The 21,057-nt window shown below is 47.4% G+C and overlaps 1 protein-coding gene across 1 annotated transcript in view; it reads left to right on the top strand.

Moving 5' to 3' along the window:
* INPP5F (inositol polyphosphate-5-phosphatase F) overlaps positions 1-21,057 on the top strand; it is a 73,615-nt gene that overhangs the window by 44,686 nt on the left and 7,872 nt on the right. Inside the window, exons 9-15 of the mRNA XM_055118844.1 lie at positions 463-530; positions 7,700-7,824; positions 9,059-9,136; positions 10,365-10,485; positions 11,628-11,756; positions 15,422-15,539; positions 17,768-17,966. Of these exons, the coding sequence (XP_054974819.1) occupies positions 463-530; positions 7,700-7,824; positions 9,059-9,136; positions 10,365-10,485; positions 11,628-11,756; positions 15,422-15,539; positions 17,768-17,966 (838 nt within the window). The remainder of the gene's footprint in view (positions 1-462; positions 531-7,699; positions 7,825-9,058; positions 9,137-10,364; positions 10,486-11,627; positions 11,757-15,421; positions 15,540-17,767; positions 17,967-21,057) is intronic.

Raw genomic sequence — 21,057 nt, 5'->3', positions numbered from 1 at the left:
TGATTCTTCCAGTATTTTGATTGTGATATTGTCATAATCAAAGTCATGTTAATCCAACTAGATTACTATAGGAGACTGACTTTTAAAAAATTGTTTATAGCATATTTTTCTGAAATTTTATTTGTGAGAATTAAGTTAAACATCAGTTTTTTAATATTCTTATTTTAGATGGGTTTTTAGTCTTTTATTATAAATTACACAGTCCCTTTCTGAGAAGTGAGCGGGATGTATAAATAATGTCATTTCACGATTTGTACTTTCAGTATGTTTCAATTAAGTCTAATTGGGAAAAGAACTAGACCCTTGTCCTAGCATATCATTCCTAAACTCTGGTTTTATACAATCTTAGTTGCATTTAGACTGTCAATAAATTATTTAGAAGTAAGATTACAGGTGGACTAGACACTAATTTCTGTCTTAAACATGGGAAGGAAAAATAGATTTTGTATCACTTCTTTGTAGGTGAAAAGGAAACTGTTGCCTATTTCTGTGCCCATTTCGAAGAACAACTGAAAATTTACAAAAAACAGGTGGGCTTTGATCTGTAGTAATAAAATGTTTCTACTTATTTAGAAGTAGATGTGTATCTGTTTCTTTAAATTTCTTGAAAAAGTAACTGCATAATTAACTGCATAAGTTATAAGCAAAATGGTTTTTGTAATGAAGTGAAAGAATAAGTATAAACTAAGTATTTGGGGGCAGGAAGGGGGTTTGGGCCAAGCCAGGTGGTGCTCAGTTCCGCTTAGGGGTCGCCCCAGGTGGTATGCGGGGGACCGTGCAGTACTGGGGATGGAACTCAGGCCCACGTGCAAAGCAGGAGCACAGTCCTATGGACTGTCTTTCCAGTCCTCTTAATATTCTTCAGGAACTGTACCTTAGACTGTTTTGGGGAGAGGGGTAAGTCTAGTGTCAGCTGCTACAGTCGAAGTCTTTAAAGGAAAAAAGGAGGGGGCTAGAGTGATAGCATAGCGGGTAGGGCGTTTGCCTTGCATGCGGTCGACCCGGGTTTGATTCCCAGCGTCCCATATGGCCCCCTGAGCAGCGAGTCCCACCTCCTGGACACATCCCATTTGGTGTTTCTTTGAGTGGTTTTTTTCTTTGTTCACTTTTTACATGCATTCATGCACTCAGAAAAGAGGAATGTGGGGGCCGGAGCGATAGCACAGCGGGTAGGGCGTTTGCCTTGCACGCGACCGACCCGGGTTCGATCCCCGGCATCCCATATGGTCCCCCAAGCACTGCCAGGAGTAATTCCTGAGTGCAAAGCCAAGAGTAACCCCTGAGCATCGCTGGGTGTGACCCAAAAAGCAAAAAAAAAAAAAGATTGATGTTGGAGCACTGTACATCTGAAACTTCATTTCAAATATCTTTCTAACTTTGCAATTCACCATGACTCAATAATAAATAAATATTTAAAAAAAAAGAAAAGAAGAGGAATGTGATCATATAAACCAAAATACTATGGAATTTGTATGTGACATAAAAATTCAATAAATTGATGACCAAATTTCACATCTAAACGTTTCAAAAATATAAGCCTATGACTTTGTTTGTTTTTTGGGTCATAACTGGAAGTGCCCAAGAATTGCTCCTGGCTCTGCAGTTGGGGTAACACATGAGGTGCTGGGGTTTGAACCAGCGTTGGCTGCGTGCAAAGCAGTGCCTTCCCCACCACACCGGCCCAGAAGTTTATAATGCTTATTTATCAGGAGTGAGTTTTCTGAACCATGCAATCCATTTTTCTAACAAGAACCAAAATAAAATTAGAAAAAAACCTGAAATTGAATAAACTTACACAAAAGATATCATGAATGTAGATGAGATTAATAGTTTCTCATGTACATGAAAGAAAACTTGAATAATTGGTGAGAAAATGCTATGTGTCTGGAAGGAAAGATTCATTATTGAATATGTTTCATTTCTTACAAAAACATGCAATAACTCAAAGTTCTAGTAGAGAAATACAAAGCAAACCTCTGAATGAGAAAGCTTTAAACGTTTAAGAGATAAAGGCATGTATTAGGGGAATTAGAACTCTTCCAGTTGGTACAGGTAGCATAAATTGGTAGGAGCATTCTGAGTGGTATTGTCAATCAAAATAAAATATGCCAAGATTAACCCAGTAATTTTGCTTTTTGACATCTACCTATCATACACAAAAATTAGTTCCAGATGGATGTAAAGTGATAAGTTCATATAGAATAAATACGAAAAGCTAATGAAGATTTTAGAGTAAAATAGAGAACATCTTTTTTATACTGTGTCTTTAAAATAGAGCTCAAAAAGCACTAACCAGAGCCAGAGAGATAGAACAGAGGGTAGAAAGTACAGCAACCTTGCATGCGACTTACCTGGGTTTGACACCCAGCATCTTATACGGCCCCCCGAGCCAGCCAGGAAGAAGCCCTGAGCACTGCTGGATGTGGTTCCAAAACAAAGCCTATAAACAAAATTATAAATCTATTTAAACAAACAAAAAAAAGGACTGAAGAGATTGTACAAGCATTAAAGTACTTGCCTTGCATGCAGCTGATGCGTGGTGACTTCAGTTCAAATTTCTGACCCCACAGATGGTCCCCTGAGCAGTGCCAGAGGTGACCTCTGAGCAGAGAGCCAAGGGTAGCCCCTGAGCGCTGCCAGGTGTGGCCCAGAAAACAAAAACAAAAAGCAAGGGGGGAAAAATGGCCAAAGATGTGAGCAACATGATTAGGAAAGATATCCAGCAAATCTATAAACATATGAAATGGTGTCTAAAATTCAAACTTAGAGTCCCAATTCCAAAAACACCCAAATAGGGTCTGAAGCAGGTAGGGTATCGGCCTTTCACAAAGCCGAGCCGGGTTCGATCCCCAGCATCCCATATGGTCCCTCAAGCACTGCCAGGAGTAACCCCTGAGCACTGCCAGATGTGGCCCAAAAAATAAAAAATGTAAAAAAATTAAAAGCACACAAGGGGCCAAGAATAGCGCTAAGGGCTGGAGCACATGTGTTGCATGTGCTAGACCCCGTTCCTTCCCTGGCTCGGCATGACCCCCTGAGCACTGTCTGGTGTAACCCTGTTGGCCCCCAGCACTGCTCGGTGCAAACAGTACCACAGCACTGTGCATGAGTGGGGGGAAGGAGAAGCAGAAACCCCCAGAACAAAACCATGGCATTCGTGTGTACGTGATTCTCTTCCAGCTGAGTGTGCTCCGACATGTATGTGGCATGCGTTTGTAGGAGTTTATTTGGTGGGCTGCCAGGGCCCACCGCAGATGCAGAGTAGGAGTCACCTCGCGGAAGTCTGTTTGGTCAGGATCGACCTTTAGCTGGCCTTGGATTCCTGGCAGGAATGAATTGCTGACAGGAATAAATTCATGTATTAGCCGTATGTGTTGTAACTTGCCTTGCAGAGAAGAAACCACAATTTAATCACCTTAAAAACTGAAATAACACAGCGGTGTCCAAGGGAGTAGGTGTAAATGAACCTGAGCCCCTCCACGCCAACCCCCCGTTGATTTTAGGGCCTGTCTGTACATGCTTAGAGCCGTCTGCGTGGGCCGGCACATTCTCATTCCTCACAGCAGCCCCGCAGTGTTCCGCCCGCCCGCCCCCTCTCCCGGATGGCTGCTCTCGGAGGAGAGGTGACCCTCTGCAGTCTGAATCAAGGGTGGTGACACCACCAGTGTTCTTGCCAGTGATTGGTCGAAGCGTGGGGCTGCGGGTGCTCATTGGCAACCTGGCCAGTGGTGTGTGATGTGGGGGCTCGTCGGCCGGGGGGCCTGCGGGTGAGTCTCCTGCTGTCAGACAGATAAGGCCGCAGCCGTCTCTATGGTGGTTGCACCCAGATTGGATGTGGTACCGCAGGGCCCTGCCTGAACGAGCCTGAGGATTATGTATCACGGGTGGCGGGTCAGAAAGATGGAAAGACCCGGTATCTGGCACCGTGCAGGCCTCCAGACTTCTTCTGAGATTTGCGATACTCTGTCAGCAGCAAAAACATCTTGAGGGGCTAGAGCAGCGGTGCTCTCTCTCTCTCCCGCCGCCCACGGTCGGTAGTCTCATGCCACTTCCCCCACCCTGGGGAGGCTGATGGCGATGGGCAGGCAAAGGAAGGAACGAGGGCCAGGCTGGTTGGTCTCAGTTGCAGTTTATTCCATTCCCATCTCCATTCTCTGATTCTCCTCCTGCTTCTTCCTCCCCCGTGCTGCTTCATTCTCCTTCTCCTCTGGAACTGGATCTGGATCCCCCCCAGCCCACTCTTACAGCCTAGTTAAGTCCCAAAGCATGAGGGGTTGGGCTTACACATAGGTGTGGTCACAATCAATAAGGGTAAAGTTCTTTCTCTCAGGGGATGCTGCTTCTAGGACAGATTCTCTTTCAGCAGGACGACCCACCCAAGGGCGAATCCCATGGGTGTATTTCTCCTCTCCTTGTCCAATTAACATATAAGCATTCATAATATTAATCATTTTGTATGGACACAGTAAGAGATACATTAAGCTTATAGAATTGCTCTCCTGGGGTCATCTCTATCTCAGACTACAGTGCTCAGGCCAGATTAGTCTTTCCTATCCTTAGCAGGGTCCTGGTCTTGTCGTTGCTTTTGGATCATGACAGCGTTTGTCCATGATCAAGCTCTTAACTTATAGTTAAGAATCGTGGCGCTTTGGCCTGGCCCATATCAATGCCAGGGTAACTCACAGCTTATCCTGGGTCCCTTCAGTCCTTTGTTAGGACTCTGCTTTTGGGAGGCTAGGAACTAAGGGCAACTGAGGCTAAAAGTCTATATTAACTTACAATACACGTTCAGTGTCCTAGAAAGATCTGACCTTACAAATTAGCAGAGTCTGATTAGGGGGAAAAGCTAATTAACTGGTTGGGGAAGAGAGCATAGAGAAGCGGTTACAGATAAACAAGGGAATGGGAGTGACTCATGAGCTCTGTGATGGGTATAACCCGATAAACCTAAGCTCCTTGTAGCAAGGGCAAAAGGACAAACCAATGATATCCTACAGGGCTGAAGCAATAGCACAGCGGGGAGGGCGTTTGCCTTGCACACAGCCTACCCTGGTTCAATTCCCAGCATCCCACATGGTCCCCTAAGCACCACCAGGGGTAATTCCTGAGTGCAAAGCTAGGAGTAACCCTTGTGCATCACTGGGTGTGACCCAAAAAGCAAAAAAAAAGTTAAAAAAAAAAGAATTACTCCTGGGGCTGAAACAATAGTACAGCGGGTAGGGTGTTTGCCTTGCACGTGGCCAACCTGGGTTCGATCCCCGACATCCCATATGGTCCCCTGAGCACCACCAGGAGTAATTCTTGAGTGCACCAGGAGTAATTCCTGGGGGCAAAGCCAGGAGTAACCCCTGTGCATCGCCGGGTGTGACCCAATAAGCCCCCCCCAAAAAAAACATCACTCCTGACATGGGATGCCAGGGATGGAACCTGGGTTACCTGTGTGCAAGGCAGTCACCCTACCTGCTGTGCTATCGCTCTGGCCCCAGGATATAGGTTTTTTTTTTGAGGGAAAAGGAAACTTGACTTTGTTTTACAAAGCCAGGGGGGCTGGAGTGATAGTACAGTGGGAGGGCACTTGCCTTGCAGGCGCCTGGCCCAGGTTCCATCCCCAGCATCCCGTTTGTTCCTCCAAGCACAGGCCCAGCCTATATTATCATTTGAGTAGTAAGTTAATAAAGAGGCAAGGTTCTTTTTTTTTTTTTTTCTTTTTGGGTCACACCTGGCGATGCACAGGAGTTACTCCTGGCTTTACACTCAGGAATCACCCTTGGCGGTGCTCAGGAAACCATTTGGGATGCTGGGAATCTAACCCGGGTCGGCCGTGTGCAGGGCAAATGCTCTACCCGCTGTGCTATAACTCCAGCCCCAAAGAAGCAAGGTTCTTAGCGGAATGCTAAGGTGTCAGCGCTGAGATAGCAGCGCACGGGCTCTGGGCAAAAGTGGTATTTGAGATTAGGGTGTTGCCCCACCTTTTCACTGCCACACTACAGTTCTGCTATTGTTCATTTATTTTCTAGGGCTAGGGAGACCTCTCAGAGGAGTGGGGCACATGTTTCATATTGCTGGAGCCCCAGATTTGATCTCTGGCACTGCACGGTCTCCTGAGCACTAAGCAGGGAGTAACCTCTGAGCAACGCCTTGTTTCCCACCCCCCCTAAAACCAAATTATTTAAAAAAGATTTCTAGGAAACATTTTATGTATTGTCTGTTTTAGTGCTTTTTTAGACTACACCTCTCGAAGCGAAATGGCCAGGTCATACAACACACATATTCGAAGCTGGTTTCTATCAGTCTTTTGCCCCCCAAATGGTCCCCAGTGCTCGCAGAATCATCACACCATTTTCCACTCGCATCAGTGGGACCCTGTACCCATTTCCATGACTGTTCACCAGTGTGCTCCACAGTCTTCCATTCTTGCCTGTGTATAGGCACAACCTATTTTTATTTTAAAACTTGCTTTGATTATTAACAACCCTTGTATCTTTATGACTATTGACTTTTTTGTATGTATTCTCAGTTATCTTATTCTTTACTCATTTTTCCCCTGAGTTTATACCACTCTATAATATTTATCACAAGACCAATATATTAAAATAATAAAACCCCCAAATATTATGCTATATGATTGCTTTTCACAGTGCAAAGGGCTAATCTCCTATGGATTTCACAGTGCACAGGGCTAATCTCGCTTATGGATTTTATTTGTTCATTTGCTTGTTAGGGGTCTATCCCTGGCTCTCTGATCAGGGACCACTCCTGGTGGTGCACAGGGGACTGATGCTATTTACGGAATCATCCAGATTCCTCTCAGAATGAGACTATCATATCTTCACACGCAGGTCTGTCTCTAGGCCATCTCTCTTGTCCTATTGAATCTTTGACCTGTAATAGTGCCACAGTTTCAGTCACTTATATTCAGAGTTTGACATCTTGACAATTTTGAGGGGCCGTAGAGATAGGATAGAGGTTAAGCCACGTGCTTTGCATGCAGCTCACTCGGTTTCACTCCTGGCACTGCATGGTCTCCTGAATACAGTTCTGGCCCCCCCACCTCTGTTCCACGCAACCACCACCAGGTGTGACCCAAAGCATAGCCAGGGTAATCCCAGCACTGCAGGGCTGAGCATTAAGCCACCAGCCCTGTTGGTTAAGAATTGCCAGGAGAACCTTCCCCCAGCCCCAACCAATAAATAGTCACCTAGTATCATCTGGTACCTGGTTTGTCTCCATTTACTCAAGTTTTCTTTATGTATAGCAGCAAATTTTTGTGATGTCCAGGGTATAGGTGTTAAGCACAAGATGAATTAGAACATTGTCCTAGGTAATTTAAATGCTTGCTGTCATACAGGACCTTGCTTTAATTATGTATTCTCATTGACTACTGCAACGGTATCATGCCCAAATAAGCAATTAGTGCCACTGCTATAAGCAGGTCTCGTCAACCGAAATGTAACAAATAAAAATCTAATTTTGTAGGATGCAAAAAAGTTAGTCTTTGGATGCTTGAGTAGATTAATTTCCTAGTGTAACTCTAAAATAGTTCTAAAATGTAATTCCAGCACCTTTAACTGTGTGTGTGTGTGTGTGTGTGTGTGTGTGTGTGTGTCTGTGCGTCTGTGCGTGTGTGCATCATTTGAATCCCCCTGCAATTCTAACATCTGATCTGAGTGAACTTTTCCCCGTTTCTTTACTCTCACAGGTTATTATTAACCTGGTGGACCAGGCAGGAAGAGAGAAGATCATCGGCGACGCCTACCTGAAGCAGGTGCTGCTCTTCAACAACCCACAGCTCACTTACGTGTCCTTCGACTTCCATGAGCACTGGTAAGAGAGCTTCCTGAGACGGGATGGGGTCGGTCCCGGTGTTTGTGGTTTCTCTGCTCTTTTTTGAGAAGGAAAATGTTCTTTTTCTTGTTGCTAGAAAGGGAAGGAGTTAAACTGGAGAGATAGTACAGCAAGTAAAGGCATTTACATTGCAAGCAGCTCAGGTGACCAGGGTTTGATCCACGGCACTGTGTATGGTTGCCCACTGTCAGGAGTGATCCTGAGCACTGTCAGATGTTATTATTCCTCTGCACCCACCCTACCCCCCCATCACTAAAAAGGGAAGGAGTATCCTTTGTTTACTTAGTTTTATTTTTGTGGTGCTGAGAACCCAGCCCAGGCCTCCCATATACAAGGCATGCACTCTACCCCTGGGCCACATCCCTAGCCCACTTACTGAGTTTAAAATGTTTATGTAGTTGAATAAAAAAAACATGCAACAGGTATTTGTTGTATTTAAAAAAAAAATAAGCTAAAACATTGTATATTAGGTAGCAATATGAGTTAATTTTTCCAGAAATATTTTCTCTTCCTGTTCCAAAATGACCAGGAGAGAAAGAGTTCTGTTTTTCTCTTTAAACGGTTACTTAAGAGCTGGAGATTTTCTTTCTGCTTGAGTAACAGTGTGGCAGAGGTTTTGAATCCATTTAATTCTCAGCCTGTTGACGAATTTTCATATTTATATTCCTGTTGCTGTTTCACTAAATTTTATTTTCTTTTTGGGCCACACTGAGAGAGATGCTTAGGGGTTACTCCTGGCTGTGCACTCAGAAATTACTTCTGGCTGTGCTTGGGGAACCATATGGTATACTGGGGATCAAACCTGGGTTGGCCACATACAACGCAAAACCCCTACCTACTATACTATTGCTCCAACCCCCCCTAAATTTTGTTTTTGAAAAACAGCAATTTTAATTTGTGTGTACATCTGGGAGAAATTTTTGTTGGCTTTTTTTGTTTGTTTCTGGCCCTGCTCAGTGATGCTTAAGGAACTTTGTGGTGCCAGAGATTGAACTTGGGGCTCCCGGAAGCAAAGCGTTTAAGCCCTTTGAGCCCTCTCCCTGGTCCAACACAGAACAAAACAAAGTACAAGAGAACTTTTGTGTAATTACCTGTATGATTTTCAGTGGTAATCACCTCATGTATTTGTGGAATTTTTCTTTTAATTTTTTCAGTCTTAAATATATCAAAAACATCATTGAAGCATTTTTTCTTCTTTTGAAACTTATTTTAGCCGAGGAATGAAGTTTGAGAATGTTCAAACGCTGACAGATGCGATTCATGACATTATTCTTGACATGAAGTGGTGTTGGTAAGTATTTCATAAGAAGTCAGTGTGACAGATTCCTTGTCTGTGCAATCGCCTGAATTTATTTAGTACCATTAAGAGCTTAAAACGGTGCAGTAAGCTGAGAATTATTTCCTTGCTTTGCTTCTTGTTTCCACGTCTCCTTTTTGAGTAGGTGGTAGTCTTTAGGCTGTGCTCACTTAGAACAGGTGAAAGGCGTCAGCTGGCATGAAGTTGAGTGAAGTGCTCGGGGGTTTCTCCTTGATTCCTTTTGACGCTACAGAGCCGACACTCCTCTCTCACTCTCTTATTGTGCCTAATGTGGAAAGAAAGGCTATAGAGGCGCTTGGTTTTAAGTTTTCAGGTATTTCTAAATTGTTAGAGAAGGAAGATAGTTTCCAGCTTAAAGAAAGAAGCAGGAAGAAGTTGCTGTGAAGAGTGGGAGAGAACAATAGTTGGTTCAGTATTAAGACGGAATGGCCAGGGCCGGAGAATAGTACAGTAGGTAGGGCATTTGCCTTGCATGCGTGACTGGCCAGATTCAATCCCCGGCATCCCATATTGTCCTCCAAGCACCACCAGGAATAATTCCTGAGTGTAGAACCACAAATGAACATCACTGAGTGTGACCCAGAAACCAAAAAAGAAAGAAGGAAGGGAGGGAAGGAGGAGGAAAGGCAATGGATGGCCAGAGACAAAGTAGATGATAAGGCATGCACATGACTACCTTCGGGGTACTAATGTGAATTGTTTAATTCAAACTGGTTTCTACGTGAAGTCGCAGAGGAGGGACTGAATGATGTCTGGTTCCAAAGAGCATCACTGGGGCTGGAGAGACAGTACAGCGGGTAGGGCATTTGCTTTGCACACAGCCAACCCAGGTATGATCCCGGCATCCAATATAGTTCTCTGAGCCCCTCCAGGAGTACCCCTTAGCACAGCTGGGTGTAGACCCCAAAGGAAACAGAAAACAGAAAAGCATCACTTAGCAGTATATCAGCTCTACTTGGTACTGTGTGACTTGGGACAAGTCTTTTTCACTTTTTGTTTTTGTTTTATTTGTGTCTAAATGGGCATCACAGTATGTTGGTTGTCAGTATTGCTGTTATGTCCATCAACAGTATTTTCTGCTGCAAACTCAGTAATGCCTGCCACATAGTAATATTTGACACAGATTGATTACCAGTGCTGTTATTATACTTCAGTTCAAGAGTTTCATACTGTAAGATGATCCTGTACTGTCTTTGAAAAGGGTTGATCCGGCAGGGGTAATATGTAAGCAAGAAGGGATTTTTCGAGTGAATTGCATGGACTGTCTGGACCGCACCAACGTGGTCCAAGCTGCCATCGCACGGGTGGTCATGGAGCAGCAGGTAATTTGGAATCTTCTTGTTGTTGTTTTAATCTTTGAAACTACTTACACCACAGTGATATGTAAAGTGCTTCCTAATACAGTTCCTAAGTTCCTAAGTCAGTGTGGCACATTCCTTGTCTGTGAAATTGTATGAATGTGTCTAGTACTGCCAAGTGCTTAAAACAGTGCTGTGAGCCGGGAAACAATTATTTCCGGAAATAAAAACAAATAGTTTCTGTGCCTCCTTTTCAAATAGGTGTTCCTCTTCAGGCAGTGCTCAGTGCTCCAGCACAGTCCCACCACAACTGTGACCTTCCCTCCACCAATGTCCCCAGTTTTCCACCCTCTGCCAAATGGCTTCCTTAGCAGGCACAGAATAATTACTTTACGTTGCATATTATAACATATATCTCACAGTGGTGTTACCAAAGTCCTTGTCTTCGGGGTTACTGAGCTGGTTGGTGCTAGTTGAGCCTTCTGTGTTACTGTTTTTGCTCATTGAATTTAGTGGGCTTCTATGCCACGTTCCCATCTGATTGGTTGTGTTTCAAGCATAGAAGAGTGCTGGAGCAAAAGTACAGTGGGGAGGGCATTTGCCTTGCATATGGCTGACCCGGGTTCGACCCTCAGCATCCCATATAGTTCCCCAAGCCTCCAGGAATAACCTCTGTGTGCAGAGCCAGGAGTAAGCCCTGAGCACTGCCAGGTGTGGCCCCCAAACAACCAAAAAATGAATCTTCCATGCTCCTACTGGGTTGTCAGTACTGTGAAATCCAGCTAACCTGAGGATTGACCCCAGGTTGACCAGGTTCTAGGCAAACGCCCTCTCTGCTGTACTATTGCTCTGACCCCCTGCTATGATTTTTTTTTTTATCATTAGTTTCACTCGAACAGCAAATCTAAATTAACACATATTCCAGTATGAGCCTCCACTTTGAGAGTCAGACCAAAGCAGCCTCGGTGGTTCATTCTGCTGATAATTGAGCTGTAGCAATCCATAGCCTGTCTGTCAGGTGCTTTATTTTGAAAAAACCTGCAAACATTTCATTTCTTTTAAGGATCTTAAATTATACATGAGCATGCATCCTTTCTCTTTGTATACCTTGTATGCTATGGTGTCCTGACTTACATGTTATTAACCCACTAATGTGTTCATTTTAGCTAAAAAAATTAGGTGTGCTGCCCCCAGAGCAGCCACTGCCAGTGAAATGCAATCGCATCTACCAGATAATGTGGGCCAACAACGGGGACGCCATCAGCAGACAGTACGCGGGGACAGCCGCTCTGAAGGTGAGGTTGGCCGTTGACTGTGAAAGCAGGGTTTGCAAAGGAGGGTATGTGGGCTCCAGGCGGGAGGGGTATGTGTGTATGTAACTGCTTTCTGGAGTTTAACAATAGATGAACGGCTAAAGAAAATGTAGAGGGGCTGGAGCAATAGCACAGCGGGTAGGGCATTTGCCTTGCACTCGACCGACCCGGGTTCGATTCCCAGCATCCCATATGGTCCCCTGAGCACCACCAGGAGCGATTCCTGAGCACAGGAGCCAGGAGTAACCCCTGTGCATCGCCAGGTGAGACCCAAAAAGCAAAAAAAAAAAAAAAAGAAAATGTAGAGTGTATCATGGAATGTTACTAAGCCATAAAAAAGAAAATTTTGGTATTTGCAGCAAACATGACTAAATGTTGAGGGCTTTATAGAAAGTGAAACATGCCAAGTGGAGAAAGACACCCACAGCATCATTTCCCTTATGTGAGGAATCTAAGCGTCAAGCTCAGGAGTCAAGTAGGGGCTCCCAGGAGGTGGGAAAACAGGGTGCTGCTGGCCAAAGGCTGCAGGGTCCGAGTTAGGAGATGAGTAAGTCCTGGGAGTTCATTGCACAGCCTGGCGTCATAGGTGACATTCTATATCGTAGGCTTGAAATCGGTGCGAGAGTATCTTTGTTGTTTTGGGGCCACGGCTGGTGGTGCTCAGAGTTTACTCCTGGCTCTGTGCTCACGGTCAGTCCTAGCAGTACTGGGGGGGTCTAATGGGACTGGCTGCCTGTAAGGCAAGTGCCTGACCCCGTACTATCTCCAGCCCTGAGAGAGGATCCTTTTTCTTTTGGGCTAGTGAGTTTGGGTTGGTTTTCTTCCCCCCCAAAAAAAAGAAAAGAAATTTATTTTATTTAAGGACATTGATTTACAAACCTGTCCGAGATAGAGCTTCAGGCATACAGTATTCCAACCAGTGTAGCTTCTCTCTACAGTTGCTCCCAGGTTCCCCCAGACGCCAGCCTGCCTCCTTAGCAGGCACATCTTAATCGTGTTTTGGGACCCGTGCTTGTAGTATTCATGGCTCTGTAGTTTAGATAGATACCAAAACGCTTATCTGTATATCTAAATATAATCTATGTGTATACCTCCTTCACCCCTATCCTATAGTGTGTTGTAGGCCCCTGACCCTTGCCCATTACCTTCTGCCCACCTCTTCTTCCCCCCACACCTCCAGCCCCCTTATTCTTCTACTCCCCTTGGATGTTTTATTTCTATAACCTAGGGTCAAGGGTTTGTTCACTTTTGTTATCTTGTATTCCCTTGTCATGTTATTCTTTATACCACAGTAAGTGACGTCATCTGGTATTTAAACTTATTCTGACTTACTTTATTTAATGTGAGGTCTGCTAGTTCCATTCAAGTCGCAGCAGACTGTATGATTTTTTTTTCTACTTGCAGAAGCTGCATAATATTCCTAGTTGATCTCTTCCAAGATTTATTTATGAGTCTCTGAACAAGGCCAGTAGATGAGTTTACGTGGCCGTGGTGGTGAAATGTAGGGGTGGCTGCCGGGGCCTCTGGAAGTACAGAGATGTGGGGGGAGGTCACCCATCTCTACTCCAAGAAGGCCGGAGTTCTCAGCCCTCACCCCAGTAGACCTGAGATGTTCCGCAGGCTAGCCTCTGTGTGGAGCTCAGTCCTGAGAGAGTAGAGGTGGACTGGCTGCAAGTTTGGCCGCCAGGGGGTTGTTAGGCAGGGACTGTCCCTCCCACTCCCCAGATCACCCTGACAGTCCCAGCTGGAATGGTTACCTATTACATTTTTGCAGCTAGTTTATCTCTTCTGAGATTTATTTATCTCTTGCATAGCATTCCCAAGAGATCTTAAATGTTCTCATTATGCACTTACAAAAGGAAATTATGTGATGGGAAGGATGTGTTAAAGAACTTTAATAAAATCATTTCACAACAAGCACGTATGTTGTATTATGAATTCACCAGAATTCACAGTTTTTTGTTTTTTTACTTTTTGGGTCACACCCGGCGATGCACAGGGGTTGCTCCTGGCTCTGCACTCAGGAATTACCCCTGGCGGTGCTCAGGGGACCATATGGGACGCTGGGAATCGAACCCGGGTCGGCCGCGTGCAAGGCAAACGCCCTACCCGCTGTGCTATTGCTCCAGCCCCAATTCACAGTTTTTTGAGGTCAGCCATACATCAAAGCTAGGAGAAAAACTCTGATAGTGAATTTTTTTGAACTCAGCATCCTTGTTGCTTTTTTTCACTATATTAATAATTTCCTCTCAAAGATCTCACTACTTGGTGGTGTTTTTTCCCTAGATTGTCCGTTCTGTGAGTAGGCCTGTTTGTCAGATTGCTTTGGATAGAATGCTAGGGATGGGAGACTATGTTTTGCTTGTCTTCAATTTATTACTGGGGCTGGAGAGATGATACAGTTGGTAGGGCACTTTTTCTTGCAGCATCTCACCCAGAGTTCCATCCCTGGCATCACATATATCCCCTGAGCACCCCCAGGAATGCTCCCTGAGCACAGAGCCAGGACATAAGCCCTGAACACCACTGGGTGCAACTTCGAACCAAAAATTTAGTCACTGTTTCTCTAGGAAATTATGGTCTTGCTCTGACATTTTGTTGTGAAAAGCAAGGGAAGTCAAAGAATTTTAATCTTCACTGGCTCATTCTAGAATGATTTAAAATATAGACTGTAACGTTCTGTGAAATATGGAAACCTCCCTCTCTAGGCTTGGTATAGATCCATCACAGATGTTAAGTTCCATTATAGTTAAATCAAATGGGACTGTCTTGCTTTTTTGTTTTCTGATTTTGTTTTGGAGCAGGTGGTGCTCAGGGGCGACTCCTGGCTCTGCACTCAGGGATCACTCCTGGCGGGGCTCGGGGCACATATGGCTGAGGGGCAAACTAGGTTGGCCATGTGTGAGGCAAAGGCCTTACATACTGGACTATCTCTCTAGCCCCTGTCTGCTTTTTCTTAAGTCAGAAATTTATGGATTTTGAGAATATTTTTGTTATAAAATGTTTTGGCCTTGTAAATGTTAGAAACTCCACAGGTTTCCAAGAACCATCAGTTGTGAGGACTTAATGCCACAGGCAGCACATTTAATTGTTTGACCTGGTTGGATCAGTGAAATTCTAGATGTTTTAATTTAGCTTCCCTGTTTAGGCATTTTTATTTTCATTTAATTTATTTATTTATTTGCGTTTTGGGTCACACCTGGCGATGCACAGGGGTTCCTCCTGGCTCTGCACTTAGGAGTTACTCCTGGTGGTGCTCGGGGGACCATATGGGATGCTGGGAATCGAATCTGGGTTGGCTGCATGCAAGGCAAATGCTCTACCCTCCAGCCCCTATTTTTTATTATTTTATTTCTTAATTTTTTGCTTTTTCGGTCACATCCAGTGATGCATAGGGTTACTCCTGGCTTTGCACTCAGAATTACTACTTGCGGTGCTCAGGGGACCATATGGAACGCTGGGAATTGAACCTGGGTCAACCGCATGCAAGGCAAACATCCTATCCGTTGTACTATCACTCTAGCCCCAGTTTAGGCATTTTCAAATTGTATAGAATTCCAGTCTTGAATGGAAAGCCCACATGGGCTTTGGAAACTTTCTTGTGTCTGAATAAATTGTCCAATTGTCTGTTTCCTTGACTTCCCAAGGGCGACTTCACAAGGACTGGAGAAAGGAAGTTGGTGGGCGTGATGAAGGATGGTGTGAACTCGGCCAACAGGTATTACCTGAACCGGTTTAAGGATGCTTACAGGCAAGCAGTCATAGGTAAGAAACACAAAGGTCTTTCTGTGGCTGACATTTTATAGAAGTTAACTTGATTAACTTAGCTTCTGTGTTTTATTATATCCTTGTTTCTGTTACCAAACATGGTACCTAAAAATCAGATTCAGGCTATTGCAAGATTAGCATTTGACAGCTATTTTGGTATGCTGCAAGAGAAGGAACCACTGTTTCCTTAACTGTCAGTTTGCTATTGATGTCACAGGAGCCTTCTGGGGCCTGAAATAAGGCACCCTAAAACTTCAACAACTGGGGCCGGAGAGATAGTACAGCAGGCAGGGCACTTGTCTTGTCTGTGGCCGTCCTGGGTTGATCCACCACACTTGATATAGTCCCCAGAGCCCCACCAGGAGTGATCCCTGATCTCAAAGCCACGAGTAAGCCCTTAGTACAGCCAGCTGTGGGCCCACCCCCCAAAGAAAACCCCAAAATGCATCTACTGAAAACTTCACATTCCCTTTGCTTTTCTGTTAGTCAAACTGATAAGTATAATTCTTTCCCCTTATTACACTAATCATATCTTCTGCTGTGGGTAAATACACCGAACTTTCCCTATGAGTCTGATTTAATAGGGTAGGATTAGAGTATCAGATTTAGAGATTATCCTAACTACTCTTATTATTGAGTAGAGGAAGTAGGGGTTATAAATATGGCAACCTAAACACTATATATTATATATACATATATATATACATATACACACCTTGGCATTTTTTTTCATTTACTATTAATGAAAATATTACCTTAGAGAATTAAAGCAAATGTAGAATGTTTTGGATCGGGCCAGATGTAAGAAGAACTCGTTCTGAGCTTCTCTCTATTGCTGAAACAGTTTACCTTGCAGCCTAACAGTTATATACTCCTTCACACATGAAACTTATGAAGACTTGAGTCACAGACTGCTTAGGAGTTTGGGAAATTTGGTGTAATGAAGTTATTTGCCACAGATAGAATGTCCTGAGTGGAAAATTGTTTCCTACCAGTTTGAGGAAAGTTAAGATGCTTTTTTCTGGTTGATATAGCCACACAATTATGTCTTGAGAACCCTGGCTCTTGTTCACCATCTGTAACATCAGCTCAGCCCGGCCTGACTGAGGGGGAAAGGCCAGAAGCATTGGATTTGCTGCCCCCCTCTCAGGCGGTGTTCTTGAACACTCCTCTAAGCTGAGTGCTCCATTCAGATAGCCACAGGGAGTCAGATGAGAGGGCTTTATTCAAGTGTGAGCCCCGGGCCAGACCAGGAAGAAGGCGCTTGCCTGTGCTGTTCCTTTGCCCGCTTATTGACGGAATTATTTACCTTGTCATGGCTTAGTTGTTCTCACAACCTTACCAGGTAGGAACTTGTTTCCAAAAGGTAGCCTCTCCCATTTGAAGCAAAAATTTCTCAAATTCTGTTGATGTCTGGTCTGCGTTTTGTTATTATTTCTTTGTAATTTGGGTGTCGCATTTTGTTATTGCCTAATCCTAGGTCACGACTGTTTATGCCTGTGTTTTCTTATAAGAGTTGTAGGGGCCGCAGTGTTAGTGCAGCAGGTAGGGTATCCCTGCATGTGGTTGATCCCTGTCATTTCATTTGGCCCCCTGAGCACCACCAGGAGTGATCCCTGAGCGCAGAGCCAGGAGTCAGCCCTGAGCATTGCTGAACTTAGCTCAAAACTCCCCCAAAAAGGCGGGGTGGTGTTTGGGGCTGGACAGAATGGGTTGAGGACCTTGCCTTGCATACGGCTGCCCCAGTTTGGTCACATTACATCTAGCCAGCAGCACATAGGGCCTGAGCTCTGCCAGGAGCGATCTTTGAGCACTGTTGGGTATTGCACAAGTACCCCCCCCAAAAAAAAAAAAATAAGGCTTTCAAATAAAAATTGTGGCGGGAAAGGTAGTCCAAGCAGTAAGGCATGCTTGCTTTTCATGCAGCTCACCCAGGGTCGGGTTCTTATATGGTCCCCTGCGCACTGCCAGGAGTAAGTCCTGAGCACAGCTGAATGTGGGCCAAACACAAGACAAAGCAAAACAAAAAGCTTCATTGTTTCAGGTCTTACATTCTTTTTGTTTGTAAAAATGTGTGAGGGGACAGGAATGTGGCTCGGAGGTAGAGCACTGCCTTGCATGTGTGCAGCCCTGGGCTCGGTTCCTGGTACCGCACAAGCCAAGAGAAGTAAAACGTTTGTCCTCATAAATGAAGGTGACGATAGATGTGACACTTTCCACTCCAGATTTGATGCAAGGCATCCCAGTGACAGAAGATCTTTATTCCATATTTACCAAGGAGAAAGAGCACGAGGCTTTGCACAAGGACACTCAGAGGAGCCACCAGGAACTCATCAGTCAGCTCTTGCAGAGCTACATGAGGCTGCTGCTGCCTGATGACGAAACATTCCATGGGGGCTGGGCCCTCATTGACTGTGACCCCAGGTGAGTCGGGGGGCCGGGGGGGTCTGGTGACTGACGAGCACACCGAGTCCTTGCGGTAAACCCTGGCAGGATTCCTGGAGCTGCGGGCTGAGACGTCAGCGTGGCAGCTTTCAGTTATACGCTGGTGGCCGGATGTGACAGGGCACCGCTGGGGTGCAGAGATTAGGAAGGCATTGAAAGCTCAGTAAGGAAGAAGCTTCTTAATGCAATATCTGCGCTTCTAAACCGAAGAGCTGTAGTTTAGAGGTGGCTCTGTGGGCCTCTGCCCTGGCCCCAAACCTGGGTTTGCGTGAATGCGCGTGTGGAGCACAACACGGAGCCAGAGACCTGGTGGGTCGTAAAGGCTTCCTGGCATCTCGTGAGAGAAATGGGCCGATGTGTGCCTGAAACATTTCTATAAACGAGACCCACCAGTGGGGCCGAGCGCGGGCTGCTTGTTGGCTGCTGGTGTCCATGGTGCCCCCAAGCACCGCACACTGAGAGAAGGCTCTGGGCCCTGCCCCCCCACCCCCGCCCCCATCCCCAAATTCAACAAGCCTTCAAATGGTTCTTCAGAATGTCAGTGGCAAGATCTGAGCTTATCCACCAGAGTGCCTTCAGGTGGGAGCCTCAAAGTCATCATCTTCACGTTATGAAGCCGTTCTCTTTGCGCGCTGTGCTGGGCAGCTGCTGTCCGTCAGAGTGGCCGCCCGAATAGGTCTCACCCTTTGCAGCTTTGCCAAGATTTCTTGACAATTGCATCTCTCTCCACTTCTTAATTCGCAATGCTCGAAGAGTTTCCCAGTGGTGGGTAGTCTTCCCCTTTCCGAAACCTCGCTAGTAACTGAGCTCAGGCTGTGGACCAGGGCGGATGGCCGAGGTGTGGCAGGGAGGCTGCCCTGGGAAGGACTGCAAAGGCGGGCTGTGGGGGGCGGAGGGGCTTGAACCATCCGCTCTTGGATTCTGCGGGACTTTTAAAAGGTTATTGTTTGTTTGGGGCTGTGCCTGGTGGGGCCCAGGGCTTATTCCTGGCTCTCCACTCTGGGATCAGTCGTGGTGGGGCTCAAGGACTGTGTGTGGCATTCAGGAGAGGATCTGGGCTTATTCCTGCAAGGGAAGCAGTTGCTGTTTTTTTTTTTTCTTCCTTCTTTTGGGTTTTGTGTGATTTTTTTTTAAAATACCTTTATGGAGACAGAATTTATACCATGCTTTGGGTCCAGAGAGCACAGCTTGCCTTACTCCCAGCCACCAGGGTTTGATCTCTGCACCACATATATTCCCCTGAGCCCCACCAGGAGTGGTTTCCTGCGCTCTGCTGAGTGTAGCCGCAAGGAAAAAAAAAAGGAAAACGCAGAAAAAAATCCACACCAAACAAGTATCCTGATGGGGCTGGAGCGGTCGGCTAGAGGATAAAACAAGGGTATTTGCCTTCGGTGCAGAGCAGCACCCCTCCAGGGGGCCCCTTTGCCCTCCCAGTCCCCGCCAGAAATTGTCCCTGAGCACAGAGTCAGGTGTAAGCCCGGGATACTGCCGGGTATAGCCCAGAAACAAAAACAAAAAGAAAAATATATATACGTGTGTGTATATATACGTAGTTTTGGTGGCCGGGCTCTTTGGCAGAGGGATGTTGTGCCAAGCGGCCATTGCAGAAACGCCAATGCGGCTGTTGCGGCGCCCCCTTCTCCCCGACTGCGCCCACCCCCGCCCCTGCAGGTTGTGCAGCCCCGCCCGAGCTTCCGGCCCTGCAGTGGTCCGTGATCTCCTCGGCGCGGGCCGGGCGGGCGTGCGCGGCTCCCTGCCCGCGGGGGGCACTGGTCAGCCCGCACCACCCGAGTGCCGCAGAGGCACCGGTGCTTGTGCCCCCGGAGTGCCGCAGAGACCCCCGTACCCGCGGCCCACCGAAGTGCCGCAGGGGCGCCGGTGCTCATCCACCTGGGGCACCGTGGAGAGCTCTGGTGCCCGCGCCCCCGGGGTGTCCCCCCAGAGTGTCGTGGAGAGCTCTGGTGCCCGCGCCCCCGGAGTGCCCCTCCGGAGTGCCGCAGAGACCCTGGCATCCATGTCCCCCCAGAGTGCCGCAGGGGCACCAGTGCTCATGCACCTAGAGTGTCATGGAGACCTCTGGTGCCCGCGCCCCCGGAGTGTCCCCCCGGAGTGTCCCCCCGGAGTACCGCAGAGACCCTGGTATCCGCGTCCTCACGGAGTGCTGCAGGGGCACCAGTGCTCATCCACCCGGAGTGTCGTGGAGAGCTCTGGTGCCCGCGCCCCCGGAGTGTCCCCCCGAAGTGCCGCAGAGACCCTGGTATCCGCGTCCCCACGGAGTGCTGCAGGGGAACTGTTGCTCATCCACCTGGAGTGTCGTGGAGAGCTTTGGTGCCCGCGCCCCCGGAGAGTCCCCCCGCAATGTCGTGGAGAGCTTTGGTGCCCGCGCCCCCGGAGGGTCCCCCCGCATTGTTGTGGAGAGCTCTGGTGCCCGCGCCCCCGGAGGGTCCCCCCGCATTGTTGTGGAGAGCTCTGGTACCCGCGCCCCCGGAGGGTCCCCCCGCATTGTTGTGGAGAGCTCTGGTGCCCGCGCCCCCGGAGGGTCCCCCCGCATTGTTGTGGAGAGCTCTGGTGCCCGCGCCCCCGGAGGGTCCCCCCGCAATGTTGTGGAGAACGCTGGTGCCCGCGCCCCCAGAGTGTCCCCCCACAATGTTGTGGAGAGCTCTAGTGCCCGCGACCCCCTAGTGTCCCCCCGGAGTGCCGCAAAGGCACCAGTGCCCGCGCCCCTAGAGTGCCGCAGGGGCGCCGGTGCTCGTGCACCCCGGAGTGCCGCAGAGTACCCCTGCCCCGGGAGTGAGCACCGGTGCCCGCGCCCGCGCCCCCGCGCAGCCCGGCGCGCCCGCGCCTGCCGCAGTGCCCCGCCCGCGTCCTGGCGCAGAGGGGCGGGCTGCGCCTGCGCCCTGGCGTGCCGCGGTGCGGCGGGCAGAGGGTGACGCGCCGAGAGCCGCAGTTGCTGCGTCGGTCTCGGTGCAGCCGGTCGGTGCTCGCTGAGCTCCCCAGAAGGAAGGACGCGCCGAGCCCCAGCCGAGCCCGCCGCCACGATGCCCCGCTCCCACCGGCGAGTGCGCAGCGT

The sequence above is a fragment of the Sorex araneus genome, chromosome 11 (assembly GCF_027595985.1).
Source record: "Sorex araneus isolate mSorAra2 chromosome 11, mSorAra2.pri, whole genome shotgun sequence".
NCBI classification, from domain to species: Eukaryota; Metazoa; Chordata; class Mammalia; order Eulipotyphla; family Soricidae; genus Sorex; species Sorex araneus.
The sequence above is the reverse complement of the archived record's forward strand: the minus strand, read 5'-3'. Positions and strand labels throughout refer to the sequence as shown.